This window comes from Sorex fumeus, unplaced genomic scaffold (genome assembly GCF_029834395.1).
Source record: "Sorex fumeus unplaced genomic scaffold, SorFum_2.1 ptg000129l, whole genome shotgun sequence".
Lineage (NCBI taxonomy): Eukaryota > Metazoa > Chordata > Mammalia > Eulipotyphla > Soricidae > Sorex > Sorex fumeus.
Window position 1 is genome coordinate 2,177,190 of NW_026606186.1, and position 20,210 is coordinate 2,197,399.

The 20,210-nt window shown below is 38.5% G+C and overlaps 1 protein-coding gene across 1 annotated transcript in view; it reads right to left on the minus strand.

The window, feature by feature from the left end:
* Positions 1-20,210, minus strand: part of CRYBG3 (crystallin beta-gamma domain containing 3) — a 134,292-nt gene that overhangs the window by 37,422 nt on the left and 76,660 nt on the right. Inside the window, exons 10-14 of the mRNA XM_056138592.1 lie at positions 18,857-18,892; positions 14,788-14,921; positions 11,414-11,540; positions 432-574; positions 201-327 (exon numbers count right to left, since the gene is read on the minus strand). Of these exons, the coding sequence (XP_055994567.1) occupies positions 201-327; positions 432-574; positions 11,414-11,540; positions 14,788-14,921; positions 18,857-18,892 (567 nt within the window). The remainder of the gene's footprint in view (positions 1-200; positions 328-431; positions 575-11,413; positions 11,541-14,787; positions 14,922-18,856; positions 18,893-20,210) is intronic.

Here is a 20,210-nt window from a genome sequence, read left to right on the forward strand (position 1 = left end):
TGGCCAAATCACAGAACCCTCTGATCAAAGTGCTCATAATACCCAGAACTCTCTACAGAGTCCACAGAAATGCATCTACTGTTGCCATGTCTCTATACATTTGTACAATTCAAAAATTCACTTTTAAAAAGTCTGTGCCAGACATTCAGGCACATGCCATTATATTGCATTGGCAATGCTCATGTTCATTCTTAACTCACCAGCTGGATAGGTCGAATTGACATGATTATATTATTTGATCCTCCCCAGTCAAAATAGCATTTGTATTTCCCCTTCTCTAAAATGTATTGTTCTCCACAGAAGAACTTCTGCTGGTAGGCGACCCATCTAGCCCAAAGAAAAGAAAAACAGACGTGATGCAAAACAGAACAACCAGCAATTTTTAACTGCAAAGAATTTCCCAAGGTTCTCAAGAGAGGGAAACAACTTACACTCCACTTTTAACATGAATGGATCTTGTTTCACCGCCAAAGCCAATATCTTCGAGGTCAGAAATTTCCTGATTTGTAATGTCAATAAACTTCCCACTTTCTAGGCAAGATTCAAACAGCGTGATAGAAGATTCTATAAAATTCTAAAAAGAAGCAAGTTTAGGAATGCATTTTGTTTAATGGCTCACCAAATCACAGCATAACTTTCACATACTTGTAGAATAAATTTTATGCAAAAAATGATGGCTCTGCAGTCTCACATGCTGGGGGAAAAGGCAGCTTAGATAGAAAAGGGACCACCAAGTAAAAGGTGCTAGGAGGGTCCGCTCAGGATGGGAGATGCAGGCTGAAAGTAGACTATAGACCGAACATGATGGCCACTTAATACCTCAATTGCAAACCACAACACCCAAAAGGAGAGAGAGAGAGAGAGAGAGAGAGAGAGAGAGAGAGAGAGAGAGAGAGAGAGAGAGAGAGAGAGAGAGAGAGCAAAAGGGAACGCCCTGCCACAGAGGCGGGGTGGGGTGGAGGGGTGGTGGAAAGGATGCTGGGACTATTGGTGGTGGAAAATGGGCACTGGTGGAGGAATGGGTACTTGATCACTGTATGACTGAAATGTAAGCACGAAAGTTTGTAAATCTGTAACTGTACCTCACGGTAATTCACGGTATCACGGTTCTCCCGTTGTTCATCGATTTGCTTGAGCGGGCCCAGTAACGTCTCCGTCATGAGACTTGTTGTTACTGTGTTTGGCATATTGAGTACGTCACGGGTAGCTTGCCAGGCTCTGCCATGCGGGCGAAATACTCTCAGTAGCTTGCCAGGCTCTCCGAGAGGGGTGGAGGAATCGAACTTGAGTTGGCCATGTTGGCTGCGTGCAAGGCAAACGCCCTACCGCTGTGCTATCGCTCCAGCCCCACGGTAATTCACTAATAAAAAATTAAGAACAAACAAACAAAAAAAAAAACGATAGCTCTAGAAAGAATTTTTTAATGGTGCTAGAAAGAATGTGAACAGCTGCTACTCAGAATTAGAGAAAAAAATAAGTGTGAAATTACTTTAGCCAGAAAAACGTATTATTTTCATATATATATATGGAAATTGGTCAATAGTTAATAAACTGTTGAGACTTATAGGGTATCACATAAGCACCAATTATAAATGAAACTAAAGTTTCATGTGTTCCTATCTAATGTCCAAAGTCAATAGAAAGGAAGCACAAAGAGCAGGAGAACTGGTCGTCAGCAGGAAACCACTGACTCAGGTAGTGAGACAGGGGGATAAGTCAGGGAAGGGAATACTAGGACAGTGGCACCTGCCATTGAAGTAGACCAGGGGGCAGGATGGCCACTGTGGACATTGGTGGAAGGTAGCAGGCTCTGGTGAAGGAACTGGTGTTAGAACCATATATGCCTGAAATTTTAGTATACATATCTTTGTAACTTTGTGATTAAAAAAAAGTAAATATAGGGGGCTGGAGCAATAGCACAGTGGGTAGGGCATTTGCCTTGCACGCGGCCAACCCAGGTTTGATTCCCAGCATCCCATATGGTCTCCTGAGCACCGCCAGGAGTAACTCCTGAGTGCAGAGCCAGGAGTAACCTCTGTGCATCGCCGGGTGTGACCGAAAAAGAAAAATAAATAAATAAATAAATAAAAAGTAAATATACGATGTGGTATGGGCAATATGGGATGGGATTTTATAAGCTGAAATGTAAGAAAAGTAGATTAAATTTCTTGACAAAAATAACTAAAATATCAAAAGGACAGAAAGTAAAGACATTTATGACCAGAAAACGTATTTAAAACAAAATACTTAGAAAAGCTTAAGATTTTCTTCAAATCAGCAAAAGATCAGCAAAAGATACAATTCATGAAAAATAGTATTAGAAACAAATGTGCAAATGTCTAATTTCAATAGTAAAAGTAGAGGAAGTAGAGCTGAAAACTATTAGATACAGTTTCCAGTTTTAAAATTTAGATGAATATATAAATGCAATTTTGTCACGGTACAATGTTGATGTAAATTTATTAATTTTAAAATTTATTTTTTATTTAATTACCATGAATGACTGAGTTACAAAGTTATTCATGATTAAGTTTCAGGTACACAATGTTCCAGCACCAATCCTTCCATGAATGTTCCCAGTTTCCCACCTATCCCTCAGTTTTCCCTCCACCATTGTCTCTTTCTGTTGGTTTTAAGGCCATTCCCGGGGTGCTCAGGACTCCCTCCAGGGACTGTTCAGGGATCGCTCCCCCAGTCTTTGTGTTTCCTTCCTTGATCCATCCCTCAAGCCCCACACCAATGGAAATCTTCCTAGTGATGACCAGTTCTCATGCTCTTCTTTTCTGTTTTCTCTGGACCTATGTCATTTCCCTACTATACTTCTTGTATCTGACATACGAGATATATGATCATTCTGTATCTGTCCCTCTCTCTAAGTTCACTCAGCCTGATGCTCTCTAGATCTATCTATGTAGCAGTAAATTGCCTGACTTCCCTTTATGTAAATTTAAAATGTGCAGCTATTTAAGAAATTTTAAAAAATCTATTTAAGACTGAAATTATTTATTATGAGTCTGAAATTCTCATTAAAATATTAAGTTTCCAAAAATTATGATAAAATATTTATCTGATTACATATCGTAAAAAGCTACAAGCAATGTAAGTATGTAAAAGATGCATAAAAATGAAACTTTTGCTACTAACACAAATGGAATAAATAAAATTAAGAAGAGTGTTTGACAAGTTAACAATTAAAAACTCATTCTACATCTAACACCGGATAGCTTTGTCTATAATACTTCCAAAAGAACCATCCCATGAAATTATATAAGTATCATTCTCATTTTACAGCTAAGGAAATGAAGTAATTTGCCCAAAATAATACAACTACTAAAAAATAGAGATTGATTTTGAGTCCACATCTATCACCTAACTTCAGTTCTTAGTCACTGTCAGATGTAAATCTAAGGGAGAAAAATTTCAGGCTGGTAAGATTACAAAACTGTTTTCTTTTAAAAGAAAACTCTTCATAAAGAGGAAAATTAATTCAAAAGTTACTATAATACAGAGAAATTTTACCTTACATATTAAAATTTCAGGACATTTTTAATTAGAAGACAAAGAATACATTAAAAGCAAAAATCTCTTCCTCTCTATTATACTACACTTCAGTGTTCATTAATCAAGTCTTAGACCTATGGGAAATATTACCAACCTCTCTAAGTCTTAGTAATATGATTTCTCTTTCCTTTTTAATGTATTATAAAAAATAATCTAACATATAATTTCTGGGAGATAAATTTATTCCATAAGAACAGGAAAAACAGTATTGTGAGAAATCAAAACAAGGTGGAAATAAATCTTTTAAAAATTCTCTTGCACTTTATTGATTAATTTTCAGGGATTTTTAAAATCCCTGACAACTAAGTCACTTTTATTTGAAATTTTAGGATAAACGATGATTACTTTCTATCAACATATTTTATTATAACATAATCTCAACCCATAATTGTAGTTTTTACTCTTCCCCTGCAACCTGCCGACTTCATTACTACCTTAAAAACGGAAGTTGGTGACTTCACCACTTCATCCACCTCACATCCCCTCATTTAACTTCTATTTTCAAAACACATGTACATTATCTCTTTTGAGCTCTCCTAAACCTTTAAGTTATAGAAATATAAATGTGTGTGTGTATGCGCACACACGCACACATCTAATTGTAAGGTTCTTAATGCCTTCAACAAGTTCTTAGAAACAGTGACTTTTGAGTCTGAAAATTGCCTAACAGTCTAAGTGCACACTTTGCATGCAAGGCCTGAGTTCAACCCCCCAGGAACACCTGGTCCTCTCAGTATCACTAGGAGTACAGAGCCAGGTCCAAAGAAAACCAAAACACCAGTTATTTTATGAGAAACAGATTCTCAAATAATGTGCTTACATTTAAAGCTAGTAGGAACTATTTTTCCAAGAACCACTCGACCAGTTTAAATATGCTAATAACTTGGGAACCATGTCAACAACCTTGGTTCCACTAATGACATGAACTTCCAGGGCTCAAAATTCTATTTCTCAAAGTATGCAATTACTTCAAGGCAGGTGTAAGGATACAGTGAGATGATGATAGCTGATGGGGGGCCCAGTCTGGGTCTTGGTCAGGAACCACGACATACAGCCACCAACCAAGTCAGACACCACCATAAAGAGAAGGTTCTCCAGTAGCTCTGGGTATGAAGACCTCTCCTCACTCAACTCTGGTGACTCCCAGAGTAGGAGTAGAGAGAGGGGAGTTAATGCCATGACAGTGGTGCTCAAGGGATTACTCCTTGTCATGCTTTGGGGACCGTACGTGGAAACTGAAGCAGGGCCAGGAGCACGGAAGGCAAGCACCCTACCCTCTGCACTACATCTTTGGGTCCTCACTCTGGTGGCTCTTGAATGGTGCTTCTCGGCTGCATGAATTCCCGGTGGGCCCCAGGACATTCCAAGGCCACAGGTAAACATTGCTTAATGGGGGGAGGGGAGCGCAGCATGAGGACGGGTGGGCTAACCAGGAGAGCTGCAGGGCCCCAGGAGGGAACCAGATCAGAAGAAGGCTGAGAAATACTGCTCGAGAGCACTTGATTCTCTGCTTCCGTGATTTCTGCCTCTGTTTCTCCCTCTTCCCTACTCGCTGTTATGGTTGTAGGAATAGAGGAAGCAGGGATCAGCTGAGATGGAGTATAGGCCACTGTGTTGTGTCAGTGTAAAATGAGACGAAGAACAACATAACTACATGCATCAGAGCTGCATTTGTGTTCATTAAGAAATAACTTATGTTGGGGGGCTGGAGTGATAGTACAGCGGGTAGGGTGTTTGCCTTGCATGTGGCCAACCCGGGTTCGATTCCCAGCATCCCATATGGTCCCCTGAGCACCGCCAGGAGTATTTCCTGAGTGCAGAGCCAGGAGTAACCCCTGTGCCTCGCTGGTGTGATGCAAAAAAAAAAAAAAATAATAACTTATGGTATGATGCTTTACCCGACCAATGATTTGGACAAACTACAGTGTGCAGTTGTGCAGAGGTAGGAACAGTGAGCAGGGGGAGCTGAGAAGCAGGTTGGACAACACAGGCAATCTGGCAATGATGCGGCCCGGGCTGAGTGGCATAAGGAATATTGCCAAGGATAAGTCTGGTGACATGACTTGGGTATGTGTCTTTGCTATATTAACATTTCCATCAACTACCTTGGTGAAAGGTCATGGGGTTCTCCAAGTCACACGGTCTCCTCTTCAGCTTCAATTTCTGTTCACAGTGTGTGTGCCGTACAGACTTTGTCTTCCTTTTCTCCCCCTCTCTGAAGTACTCTCTGAATCTTGACCTGCTTTGCACTTTATTTTCAAGTCTCTCAAATATACCTGATCTGATCTGCTGACCTGCTGCCATCAATATGGTATCCCTGCTGGGCAGGGCACTCACGGTAAGCCACCTCCACTCTCCTGGGTGAAATCTCAAGAGGTTACGTATCAAAGCATTATGTCAACTTTGCGGGAAAAACCAAAAGCTCCAAACTTAAAAATGCCTTCATCAGGAGGGGATCACATCAGACATCCAAAGTCAAGTTCCAGGTGAGCCCAAGGAGCTCACTAGATCATTGCTCTCCATACTTTAAAGGCTTAAAATTTCATCACAAAAAATTTAAACAAAGTTCTGACTGGAGAAGAATGAATAATGGAATGAACTCATATTTGAATATTTTTAGAACATTTCAATCTGTTGAAAATTCTAGATAGTTAAATATAGTCTCATATAACACTCCTTACTGTTTTTTTAAAAAAAAAAAACCCATAATGCGTAGCTCCTACAAACCCAAAGATAAGTCTTAAGGAGCTAAGGAACAGTAATTTGATTTTTTTTTTTTTAATATAGAAGCAACCCCTAGGGACCAGGGTAAGGCGGGGGCCTCTCAGCAATTCTGGGCTAGTGGCGCAGAACCAATAGATTGGTGCTCAGGCCTGGCAGTTTGGGGTTCAGGTCTTTTGGGGCTCAGGGACCCCCAGGTCTCTCCTTGGTGGTTCTGGGAAGCCAACTCAGAGCCTTGCTCATTCGAAGTATGTGCTCTAATGCTGAAGTGATCTCCCTAGACCCAGCAAATAATTTTTAAATTCTACAAAATCCCTCAGTCAGTTGGGCTCTGGGGTCCTTGCACTAATAATCCCCAGTGAGCAACATAAGGCGGGATACTAGAGATCAGAGAAATCTATCACTTTAGAAGAGTTCAGCGTCTCTGCTGCATAACACATGGCTTCGGAGATGGGAAAAAAGGCTCAAAGGCTGAAAATCATAACAAGCAAATCCAAAAATTAAGCTAGTGTACTTAAACTGAGGAAAAACAAGCAAATTAAGAGAATTTTACTGAGGAAGTCAAGGAATAAGAAATTCCTAAATTAATCCCTAGAGTCTAAACACTGCTCTACTCCTACTTTTCCCTAGGACAAAATAAGCAACTCCAAGTCAATAGATCTGTCTGATTCATTTGGCACTGGAACACATTTCTGCTTGTCCTCTCCAAGGCACCCCCTGACACAGATCACATCTCCCCAAAGTAACATGTCCGGAATCTGACCTTAGCAGATCTACAGTGTTCCAGGGAGCAGAGCCAGGACATTACAAAACTGCACTGTACTAGGCAGCTTTTCTATCTGTCCTTACAGTTGATTTTCTATTTTTTTCCATTTTTAAGACTTTATTTTATTTTTGCTTTTTGAGTCACACCCAGAATTGCTCAGGGGTTATTCCTACTTTGCACTCAGGAATTACTCCTGACGGTGCTTGGGGGACAATATGGGATGCCGGGGATTGAACCCGGGCCCGCCTTGTGCAAGGCAAACAAACACCCTACCCACTGTACTACTGCTCCAGCCCCAATTTTTAAGATTTGAAACCAAATACTTCATTCTAACCAGGTTAGAGGTAGCACAGAGATATCAGAGAGCTTAGATGGGAAAGAGAGGCCACATACCAGTTTACCTGTTTAACTGACATGTGACCACTACAAGGGTTTTCAAATCCCACAGCTAATAATTCTGTATGTAAGAATGTAAACTTAAATTTTTCTAGGAAAGTATATCTTACATTCAAGGTTCTGATGATAGAATGACACGCTGGTGTGAACAGACGAAGCAGTAGGAACTAGGAGATGATGGAGAGGCCTATGGCCTTGATGGGGGTGACTATTTCACAGGTCCATACTCATCTTCAAAGTCGCTGACCTTGCATATTTCATACGTACAGCTTTTACTTGAAAATCTTAACTCGAGAAAGTAGTTTAAAAATTTAATAGGGGAACAACAAATGGCCAAAGTCATCAGAACTAGAGATTTTTGTCTATCAAATCTCTAGTTCTGATGACCAAGGAGGAGACCCTGGGATACTGGTGGAGGGAAGTGGGTGCTCTGTTGATGCCTATGGCGTTGGAACGATGCATGTGTAAAAAGTATAATTAACAGTACTATTAATCCTGGTATCTCAGCAAAAATGTTTTTTTTTTAAAATTAAACTCCACCCCATATGCTATATCCGGAAAATATAAAATATTTCCAAATACAACTTAATGATTTTTAAATTTTTCATAACATGGAAATATATAAAAATCAAATCTGTCTAAACATATGTATATTTTAAAAGCATATTTAATGTGAAACTGCATTGAACATAAATCTAAATTACAAGTGGTCTGAAAATTATGGAAATATTTACTATACACATATGGTCTTCAAAAAGACCATATAGTTTATAGTTACAAATGAAATGTTAATATGCATTTGGCTGAATAAGTTTTCCACTGCTACAGAACCTTTATAGCCAACTATTCTGCAACAGAGGAAAAGTGGATAACATACATGGGTCTTAGAGTTAAAGACACTTATCCTAAAATTATAGACATAATACCTAATCTCTTACATCTCAGATTCCATGTCTGATGGGAACAGTAAGAGTTTGTACTGCATCATCTCCAGGAAGATGAAGTGCAAGCATGCGTGTACGGCCATTCATAAGTTCCTATACAAATGTTAGGATTATCGTAAAGATTCCACACCTTTAAATATGAGCTAACAATGTACATTTTAATTTAAAAAATTTTAAGTTTGAGAAACTAAAAGATTCTCTTTAAAGACATTTCTATTTGTTTTAATTTTTAAAAAGTTTTCTAAGTGCCCAAAATATTTGTATGCAATGATAAAATTAAGTTTTCAATAGTGCCATTTTTTCCCCCGTGTATGTTATTACAGACTTTCTACCAAATATTTCATGACCGTTTAGCTATATAGTTACAGTACTTATATATTTTCACACTTTCTAGTATTAGGAAATTTCAACTACTGATCTGTATTTTGATTTTTGTGTGAATGAATTTTCTTGTTTAGACAGTCAATTGTGGAAGATGTGATCACATTCACTGTTAAATGTCTCTATGATCAACAATGCTTCCATTCAGCTCTTCTTTGAAAAACAGAGTTTTTTTAAAAAATTTTATTGAATCACTCTAAGATAGTTACAAGCTTTTGTGTTTGGGTTACAATCACACAATGATCAAACACCTATCCCTCTACCAGTGCACATTCCGCACCACCAATATCCCCGGAATACACCCCCTTTCCCACCCTCCCTCTACCTCCACGGCAGACATGATTCCCTATAATCTCTCTCTACTTTTGGACATTATGGTTTGCAATACAGACCCTGAGAGGTTATCATGTTTGGTCCTTTATCCACTTTCTGCACACATTTCCCATCCCGACTAATTGCTCCAGCCATTTTTTCTTAGCGATCCCTTCCCTATTCCAGCTGCCTTCTCCCCTTTGCTCATGAGGCAGGCTTCCAGCTATGGAGCAGTCTATCTATCCCGTGTATCTACTATCCTTAGCTGTCAGTCTCATGTTATGTGAAAAAAAGTTTTTAAAATAATTTAATGCCGTGTAGAAGAATCATGATCTGAATTTCCTCAATTCATGTGGTGATAATGTCAAAAAACAAAGATGAGGGCACCATCTAATTTTGTTTTTGTCTATTTGTCTTTTAAAGTAATCAAAATAGGAGTAGAGAAAACTTGTGGCCTTGCATATATTCCTTGCACTACTTCTTCCTCCATGGTTCTTCCTGCCAAACTAGCAAGAATTCACAACAGTGCTGCTGAGGACCCCGAAGGATAGAAAAGGAGATAAGCACTCAGAACACACTATACCTGTGTTCATCGAAAGACTAGGTGGATCCAATAATCGCATTATCACTTAATTCATTACCTATCACTTTCTTCAAAAATACTTTGTAACAACATGGCAGGTAGTTTATAGTTTTCATGGGTAAATATTACTTTGAAAAATTATTACATAATAAGAATCATAATTATTACATAATAAGAATTCTGAATCATAATAAGAACAAGGCTCTCTCAACATATTACAAAGTCTGCAAAACTGGGGGGCTGGAGCAATAGCACAGCGGGTAGGGCGTTTACCTTGCACGCAGCCGACCCGGGTTCAATTCCCAGCATCCTGTATGGTTCCCTGAGCACCGCCAGGAATAATTCCTGAGTACAGAGCCAGGAGTAAACCCTGTGCATCACTGGGAGTGGCCCAAAAATAGCAAAAAAAAAAAAAGTCTGCAAAATTGGTCAAGATTTGATAAAACGCTGATATCCTACAGAACATCTACCTCACTGCTTTTTACAGCTTCTGGAAATAACCCTGCAATGTCTTCCTGTAACATTCTGGAACTCTTGCTTCCAGGCTTATTTCCATCAGCATGGGAAATTTTTCTTTACAGTAACCATAAATGTCTTTCTGAAGCACAAATAATCCTAACTAAAACGAAAATCAATTAGTGGGTCATGGTCCAGTCAAGAAAAAGTAAAATCCCAACTCTTCAATATGGTATATCAGGGCCATCGTTATCTGGCTCTGTAGTTATTATCCTGAATTTCTCCCTAGCTTTACTTAAATAAGGTTTTTTAAATCTCAACCTTATTAACATCTGGGGATTGATCATTTTTTGCTTCGGAGACAGGATGTCCTGTGGATCTAGAGGTGTGTAATGGTATCCTTGACCTCTGGTGACTACAGGTCAGTAGGATCCTCCTACCCCAAATCATGGTAAATTAAAACATCTCCCTGGAAGTGAAATTATCTCCTATGGAAAACTAGTGGCAGCATCCTTGTCTTCTTTTATGTTAGTCCCTTGCTAAAACAAAATGTGCCTTTTATAGCACAGCGGTAGGGCGTTTGCCTTGCACGCAGCCAACATGGCTGACCCGAGTTCGATTCCTCCACCCCTCTCGGAGAGCCCGGCAAGCTACTGAGAGTATCTCGCCCGCACGGCAGAGCCTGGCAAGCTACCCGTGACGTACTCATACTCGATATGCCAAACACAGTAACAAGTCTCATGATGGAGACGTTACTGGGCCCACTCGAGCAAATCGATGAACAACGGGAGGACCGTGACCGTGACCGTGACTCTGTTGTACAGCAATTTCTCACCCAATTAAATGTTAGACTTGAAATTTCAGCTCGGAGTGTCATCTTCTCTAAGTTCAAGTGGGAGTAAATGACCTTTGTCAGGGTGCCCTGTGTACTCTGTGATTAATTCAACTATGCCATACAGTCGAAAAATTTTATTTCACTTCTATATTCCCAATCAGTGCAGTGATGAGTTTCTCATTACTCTCTAATACCCGGCACAATACATCTACAAAAAAGAGGCTAAAATATGATAGAATCAAATCAATGGATAAATAGTAAAGGTAAATACTATTTCATAATCACAGCAGTTAAGAAAAATAAGTCATCTAAACATAGGCAATTTAGCTTAATGTTTCCAGGCATTACTAATCATGTATAACCTCATATTCCATCAGACATCAAGTCAGTGTATTTTCATGGAAAAACAAAAGACAAAAAACAAAACAGAAAATTTAAGAATAAGGAAGCCAACTCACAGCTTGTAAGTACCGAAAAGACAAGATGGGGCCACTTAATGCCCTACAGGCACTACTGTCTTCAAAATCTCCTTCTTCAAGCAGGAACTGCTGGCCTTTAAAATGTTCTTTTTCATAGGCAACCCATCTAGAAATAGAGAGAAGACAACTGATTGAGACATTCATCAAATTATAGGTCAAGGAATGAATAGAGAAAATCATGATAAAGCACTCAACTGCTTATCACCGTATCTGAAAAAGCAACACATTGGTTTTGTTAACATTGACAAAGTCAGGAAAATGATGCAAGTTTATGGATAAATTATTTCATACTGTGAGCCTTTTTTCCAATCGAGGGTTAACTGCTACATCGCAACAGAGTTGCAATAATTAAATGTTCACTAAACTTATTTCAATAAACGTTCCTGATATAACCTGATACCTCATCACAACATTGTAGACTATATTGTCAAAGTGAAATCTAATGAAAAGTACAATCAGTCAATGGTAAAAGCTACAAGGACAGATTGAGATTCAGAGACTCTTCCCCTTTTTGGAGGAGAGGCAGAGGGCTGGTGTGTTCAGTGCTTTGGGGGTCACTGCTGGTGATGTAGTACTGGAGACTGAAGTTAGGCCTTGAGCTCACTGAGCCATCTCCTGGTCCTGAAACATACTGTTTACTTTGCTGACAGCCCTTCTAGAAATACACAATGGTGACTCTATTTAATTACTATGCATGAAAAATAAAGAAAATTCTCACTAACTTTAGATCAAGAAGACAGAATGAAAGGATTTAACAAAGAGGAAGTGGGGGGTGTGACTTAGTGGGTATTAGCCCTGGCCACAAATATACAAATATTATGTATTTTATGGGTGGGAAATGTTGCTCTCGACATTGTGTCAGTGGTGGTAATGGAAACAGGAAGCACTATGACACAGTACTTTCCAGGGACGTAAGTCTCGTTCGTAACTTCTAACCTAAAACTGTCAGTACAGGACACAATGATGAACACAAATGAATTTTTACATTTTCATGGAGAACTTCATACTATCTAAAGCATTGATGTTTCATAATACATGTTAACCCACTTGAATATGACTTAAGATATACTGTATAGTTACAGACTGAACAATCCAGTGGGACAGATTCCATGTATGACTATTATAAGCCACTGTATTAAGGACTTCTAAATTCTGCAGCTTAACCAAATAAATGTTGGTAGAGCTGAGTTCTTTCTTTTACAAATGTTAAGAAGGTATAAAAACATAATTCCAAAAATTATTTTATATAAAACACAAAAGAGTAGGAGCTCAGCAATCACGAATCCCTCCTCACTTTCTACATGCAATCATGTGCATTGCAGGGGAAGAGAGAGCACAGGAATTAAAATATACATTTCATCTTACTGTTTTGTTGTAAAAACAAATCTATTTGTTAAAATAGTACATAAAATTAATTTCACATAAAAATTTCAAATTCTAAGATTTTTTCAATATAAATGTGACAACTGAAAGCATGTTTTGAATATATACAAGTGGGTCAAAGGCGAAATGGTATAGAAGGCTTTACTCTTAAAGGACAAATTAGCAAACTGTTAAGTAATGAGAATTCAAAAATCTTTTAAGATTTCAGTTCTATTAAAAATCTCTTAACAGACTGTTTAAGATTCAAATTACATGTCATCTGGAGTTATTTAATAAAAATAGATGATGGGCATAGGAAGATAGCTCAAGTGGCCCTGATTTTGGTCCCTGGCACTATCTGGCTCCTTTGAGCACTGGTTGGGGGTAGCTTCCAAGCACTGCAGAGGTGATTCAGTGGCCCCCAGCATCACACATGGAGCAGCAGTACATCACCCTTAGCCTGAGCACAGAACCATCAGGCTCTCTCTTTTAGTCAGAATATTCTCAGAGTGGCTGCTAGTCTCTTGAGAACTGTCCAGAAGACCAACTCCCCACCCCCATTCCTCAAAACAATACTGTCACCAGATTTCACAAGATGGGATAGAGATTTGTCGGAGAGACAGTACAGCGGGTGAGGCACTTGCCTTGCACGTGGCTGACCTGGGTTCAATTCCCAGCATCCCATATGGTTCTCCAAGCTCACAAAGAGTGATTCCTGAGTGCAAAGGCAGGAGTAACCCCTGAGCACTACCAGGTGTGGCCCCAAACACAAAACCCAAAATAACAACAACAAAAAGATGGGACAGAGATCAGAGATGAAGAAGGTGCTATACTACCTAAAGTTAAATAGCCAACTGAATTGAGAAATGGTGAAAATGGTAAAAAATAATGTTGTGAGTTGTTCATCTTGAAAAGGAATCATTCCACTACCCCCCCCACACACACAGCTGTCAAAAAAAGTGAGTGCTTGTATACTGTATGCAAGTCAAAATATTTTCTTGACATTCATAAAACAGTTGCAAAATACCTTAGGAAAATAATGCAAAATACAATCTAGTTAATGGGAAAGACTTTCAGATCCCAAATGGAAGAAAAGGCAAAAATATTTTATAGCATGATTTACAATAAGCATGGATGTTCTTAGAGAACAACAGAAAAGATGACAACACAAAATGTGTTTATCCAAATGATGTTTGGTCTTCAAGTTCCTAAACATTTTTTAAATTCAAGGATAAGGAAATAAATTATTACCAATAAATCAGATCAAATATGTATGTGAATTAAACATCTAGCATATTGCATAGTATTTTCTATTTCCATTTTGGCTGCAATGGCCATCACTTGATTTGCTGCCAGAAACCGCTAAATGTATTCCCTTGAGTCCTTCATTGATTTTAGACTAAGTCACTGTGCAGTACCCTGAGCACAGAAAGTCAACGAAGTCAACAGAAGTCTGGAGAAAAGCCGTCAAACTCGTTCAAGTCTGTAATCTGTGAAAAATAATAATTTTACCTTGCAATTCTCATCTTCTATACCATATTTAGAATGAGACTTGAAGTTTTAAAAATTATTTCTACATTTAATCTATTTCAAAATCTCTCATAAGAATTCAAAGTCTGGGCTGGAGTGATAGCACAGCGGGTAGGGCATTTGCTTTGCATGCGGCCGACCCCGGTTCGATTCCCAGCATCCCATATGGTCCCCCGGGCACCGCCAGGGGTAATTCCTGAGTGCATGAGCCAGGAGTAACCCCTGTGCATTGCAGGATGTGACCCAAAAAGAAAAACAAAAGAAAAAAAATTCAAAGTCTTTGAAATAAAATTTTCTTATTTGTTTCTCATAAACAAAAAGATGGATATTTTTAGATGAAGGCAAGTTGTTTTTGCTCTGCTTAACTTTGTGTGTGTTGGCCTTATGTATATATATATATATATGTATACATATATATATATACACACACTACTAAATCAAATACTTAAAATATAACTCACACTCCACCAATGACACGAATTGATCCAATTCCAACAAAGTCCACATCATCTTTTAAAAAATTAGGGATAGAATCTATGTGTTCATTAAATTCTCTTGCTTGTCCATGGAAGTGAGGTTTTTCATAAATGATAATCTGGAAAATATGAAATAAACAGGCTCTTTATTTTAGATCATAAATGTACTGGTTTACTTGTAAGAAAACAACATGAATAGGGACCACCTCCCACTTTTTCATTAATAATTACACAGTGATACAATAAATATGACTTAACAAGCTAAAAGCAACTATCTTATTTCATTATTATTTAACATTAATATACTAAAGCAAGATTACATTGCCTAGTTACCCAAATAATAGGAGCACTTCACAGGTTAACTAAAGTCTCTTATAACTGGGACTTGAATAAACAATCTAGCATATTTAGAACCTAATACAGACCTGCTCATACTTGTTGAATTTCCTAGATAACAAGTAAAAATTCTTGAGAGTCTAGGGATTCCAATATTATTTGAAAAAGTCCATGTGATTTCTTATAATACTAGCTGCATCTATGATGATACCTAGTCACTGAGAAGAAATAGATAAGCACGTCCTTGATACAACTCCCTAAAATAATGATTGAAAAATAATGACTTTTTTTATTGTGACTGTGATTCATATAGGAGGAAGAGTCATTACAGTAGAAAACTTTTTTTTTTCTGTTTTTATTTTAGGCCACACTAGGCAGTGCTCAGTGCTTACTCCTGGCTTTGTGCTCAAGGATCACTCCTGGTGGAGCTCAGGGGACCATATTGGGTGCTGAGGGTTCAACCCAGGTCCACAACATGCAATGCAAGCACCCTATCTGCAGTACTCTCTCTCTCTCTCTCTCTCTCTCTCTCTCTCTCTCTCCAGTCCCAAGAAAACATTTTAGTATTTCATTTCCTTCAAATTTGGATTGGCATATTTCTCCTCTACCATTTTAATACTTGTTATTTCCCAAGGATAAGTTGTCCTTAGTATGTAGAAATTCCAACAATGAAAATATCTATGTCTATGCTTATTTTGAAATGCAAATAAATAATTGTGTGCTGGAGCGATAGCACAGCCATAGGGCGTTTGCCTTACAAGCGGCCAACATGGCCCACCCAAGTTCAATTCCTCCGCCCCTCTTGGAGAGCCTGGCAAGCTACCGAGAGTATCTCGCCCTCACGGCGGAGCCTGGCAAGCTCCCCGTGACGTATTTGATATGCCAAACACAGTAACAACAAGTCTCATGATGGAAACGTTACTGGGCCCACTTGAGCAAATCGATGAACAACGGGAGGACTGTGACCGTGACCGTGCAACCAGTAACTCTGATACTGGCATATACGACCCCATACTTAAACATACTGAATCAGAAACCCATAGTTTCCTTATTTCTATAGCACTGTTGCACTGTACTCCCGTTGTTCATCGAATTGCTCGAGCAGGCACCATTTTGAGACTTCTTGTTGCTGTTTTTGGCATATTCAATATGTCACGGGTAGTTTGCCAGGCTTTGCCATGAGGACAAGATACTCTCGGTAGCTTGCTGGGCTCTCCGAGAGGAGCAGAGGAATGGAACCCGTATTGGTTGTGTACAAGGCAAATGCCTTACCCTCTGTGCAATTGCTCCTTATTTCTAAAAACTAATAATGTCTGAGGAAAATATGCAAGCCTGATAAATTATAATATACATTATATATAATATAATGTATATTATAATGATAAATTATAATATACATTATATGTAATATAATGTATATTATCATTTCACAGGATACTGTATTTGAAGTGATTAAATTTTATTTGGGCTTAATACATGCTATAGGTGCTGAACATGGAGAGAATAAGAATGATTCTTAATGAGCGAGTCATAAACTAACATCTAACAACTTAGACACTGTCTATAGCTATCCCAATCATTCAGTTCGATAGCTAGTCAATCTGCAAGGAAGATGCAGCCTGTCACATCTGAAATCCTGATTTGGCAAACAAGGAGAAATCAGAGATAATGCTTGGAGTATTACAGTTAATTGTGCATCTATTAGGTCATGGATTTGAAACCTGGAGTATATGTTAGGAAGCACTTGGCGAGTCTCTGAAAAATTCTGACAACATGCAGACCAAAATAATATCCACATGTGTATGATCCAGGTACTTTAAATTTTCATATATGAATGATATCAACATAAGCCCAAGTGTAGTACATACACTCTTATACTAAACTTAAAAAAATTCTACCGGAACTGCTGGTGGGGAACTATATGGAGACTTCTCAAAAAATTAAAAATAGAACTACATATGATCCAGTGATTCCACTCCTTGGCATCTATCCCAAGAAAAGAAAAATGTTAATTCAAAAAGATACATGAACACCTATGTCTGCTGCAGCACTATAAACAGTAGCCAAGATCTGAGAATAACCCAGATAACACTGTGGTATGTATACACAATGAAATACATCTTGATTATAAGAAATAATGGCATCTAGCCTTTTTCTATAAATCGAGTAGACCTACAGGGTGACAGGGTGAGCAAAATTAATCAGAGGAAGGACATATGCTGAATAATCTCTCTCACATGTGGTCTATATAAAATCAAGTATGGGAATGACAGTATTCAAAGAAAAAAAGAAGCTCTTGGACTCTTTCAACAGGACTAAAGTCATTAAGCAGAGGATGGGTAGGCAGGGAGTAGGGAACAACGTGACTAAAAGTGGTCTGAGGACAGTGGCCGAGGCTTCTGGGCACTCTGGAATGAATGGGAGAAATGGGTGCAGAAACTTTGTACACCAAAAGCATAAACATTAAAACTATTTTTTTTTAAACCATGGTATTTCAGGGGCTAGAGCAATAGCACAGCGAGTAGGGCATTTTTGCCTTGCACGCAGCCAACCAGGGTTCAATTCCCAGCATTCCATATGGTCCCCCCGAGTACCACCAGGAGTAATTTCTGAGTACAAAGCCGGGAATAACCCCTGAGCATTGCCTGGTGTGACCCCCCCCCCCCAAAAAAAGCATGGTATTTCAGTAAAAATTTTTAAAACTAAAACTTCCTTTGGCTGATAAGGAAATAAGCACTTTTCACCACAGTAAACTTGTATTTTCTAAGAATAAATATTCCACCTATGTAACTGAGAGAAGACCAATTCCATAAATTCTGAAGCCCAGAAAAGGGGAGGTTCAAGGACTTGTGATTTATTTTGGAATTTGGGGGCTAATAAAACAAAGGTCCATTTGCATCTCTAATCACAGTACCGGTTTTCCTCCTCTCTTCCTGTAGCACTGTAGCAATGTCCTCCCGTTGTTCACCAATTTGCTCAAGCAGGCACCAGTAACGTCTCCATTGTGACACTCGTTGTCATTGTTTTTGGCCTATTGAATATGCCACGGGGAGCTTGCCAGGCTCTGTCCTGCAGGCAGGATACTCTCGGTAGCTTGCTGTGCTCTCCAAGAGGGGCAGAGGAATCGAACCTGGGTCGGCTGCGTGCATGGCAAACGTCCTACCCGCTGTGCTATTGCTCCAGCCCCTCTTTCTTATATATTTAAAAATTTCATTTTCTTTCAAAGTGTACTTAATACCAGTACTATTATCATCCTAGTTTCACTGCCTCGACAATTCCCTTCAGATACATACAAACAACCTGACATCCAAGTGAAAGAAGCTATGCATGTCTCTGTGTAATGATCCCCGATTGCCTTCCTGAATATCATTTTCCAAGTGACTGCTAGATATATCCGCTTGAAGCTTCAATCTTAAACCCTGTCCCTTTCAAGACCCTCCTCCTCACTCAGAAAAGATTTAAACCTACCATATTTCTAACCTATCTGTAGGTGGTTACTGAGTTTCACTGAGCCTTCAGTATAAACCTCTATATTTGAACATTAACCTCACACCCATTCATAATTTGGGCCCTCAGGAACCATTTCATACAATCAATTCCCCTTCCCCAATATCATTATTTTGGTACTATAAGCATGTAAATTTTTGTTTTTCACTAGTTCAAAAGTTAAAGATTATTAACTTTTTTAGTTAACCACAAAAGTTTGGTTTATATTTACCTTTAAATTCATAGGCATTTCCACTTTCAGTCCACCCTTAAGATAACAAGAGATTTTATTAGAAAACATTTAAAACAATCTAAAGTGAAATATAAAGATGTAATCAGTGAGGATCATATACCAGTTAAATATAAGTTGCAGCAAATTTAGAACTTTAAATAATGGGAGGGAAGATAGCTCAAGTGGTAAGAGAGCATGCCTCAGATATGCAAAGTCTCGAGTTCAACCCCTGGCACTGGCTGCCTCCCCCTACAACAGGATTGCCAGGAAAAGCCTGGTCATCCTCAGAAGCACAGGTTCCCAAGCATAGAACCATCAGCTCTGTACCACAGACTACACAAGGCCTTGGTCCCCCTGAGCACAGGGAGTGACCCTCCTATAACTAAATGTATGTAGTAAAGTTTACAAGTAGCCAAATCAAGTCATATGCATTATATGTGTGTATGTGTGTTTGTACATATAAACAAGAAATGTTAAAAAAAAGTACCTTGCTGATTTTAACTATGACAAGAAAAGACATTGAATTTTAGCCCATAAGTCTAGCTCACCATTTAAGAGCTTTGCACTCTGCAACATCCAAAAAGAATGGAGTTGCTAATGAATTAAAATAATATACTCAGCTCTTGTCAATTTCTGATGGCTTTGTTTTCTTGTTACTGTTTCATGAGCTTATTATATATCTTGGATATAAGTTCTTTTTCATATATAATTATTTAAAAATAAAACGAAAATTAGAAGACTGTCACTTGGCCAAGCAGATTTTTAAACCACCTAATAGTAAATATGCTCTCTAAATTTTTCCCAAAAGTGTTTATTGTTTGGGCTTCCTAGAGCAGAACACTTTCTCTTTCAACTTCTATCAATACCTTTTATTAATGTCGCTGTGATGTCAAAGATAACCTTTTCCCAAAACACCACAAAGTCTATCATTTCCTTGTTTTTAATGCTACTTTACATTGTGGTATCTCTTTTTGGGGGGTTATGGAGAGGTTTGCACCCAGCAGAGCTCAGGACTTAGTCTTGGCTCTGGTCTCAGAAATTATTCCTTGCAGGGCTCAGGGGAACATATGAGATGCCAGAGATTGAACCCAGGCCAGCCACATGAAAGGCAAATGTTCTATCTACTGTACTATTCCTCTGGCCTTACAATGTCCTATTTCTTAAAATTCATTAGTTTTCCTGGTTTTCATCTTCTAATGGCACACAACAATTAAAAATGTTTTTCATGCAGCTAACAATTAGTTGAATAATTTGCCTTTTATCAAATGCAACAAAAGTAAATACTACAGGTATAACTACTATTTTTTAAATGTCCATGGACAGAATTAGCCATTTATTATAATGCTGAACTTAT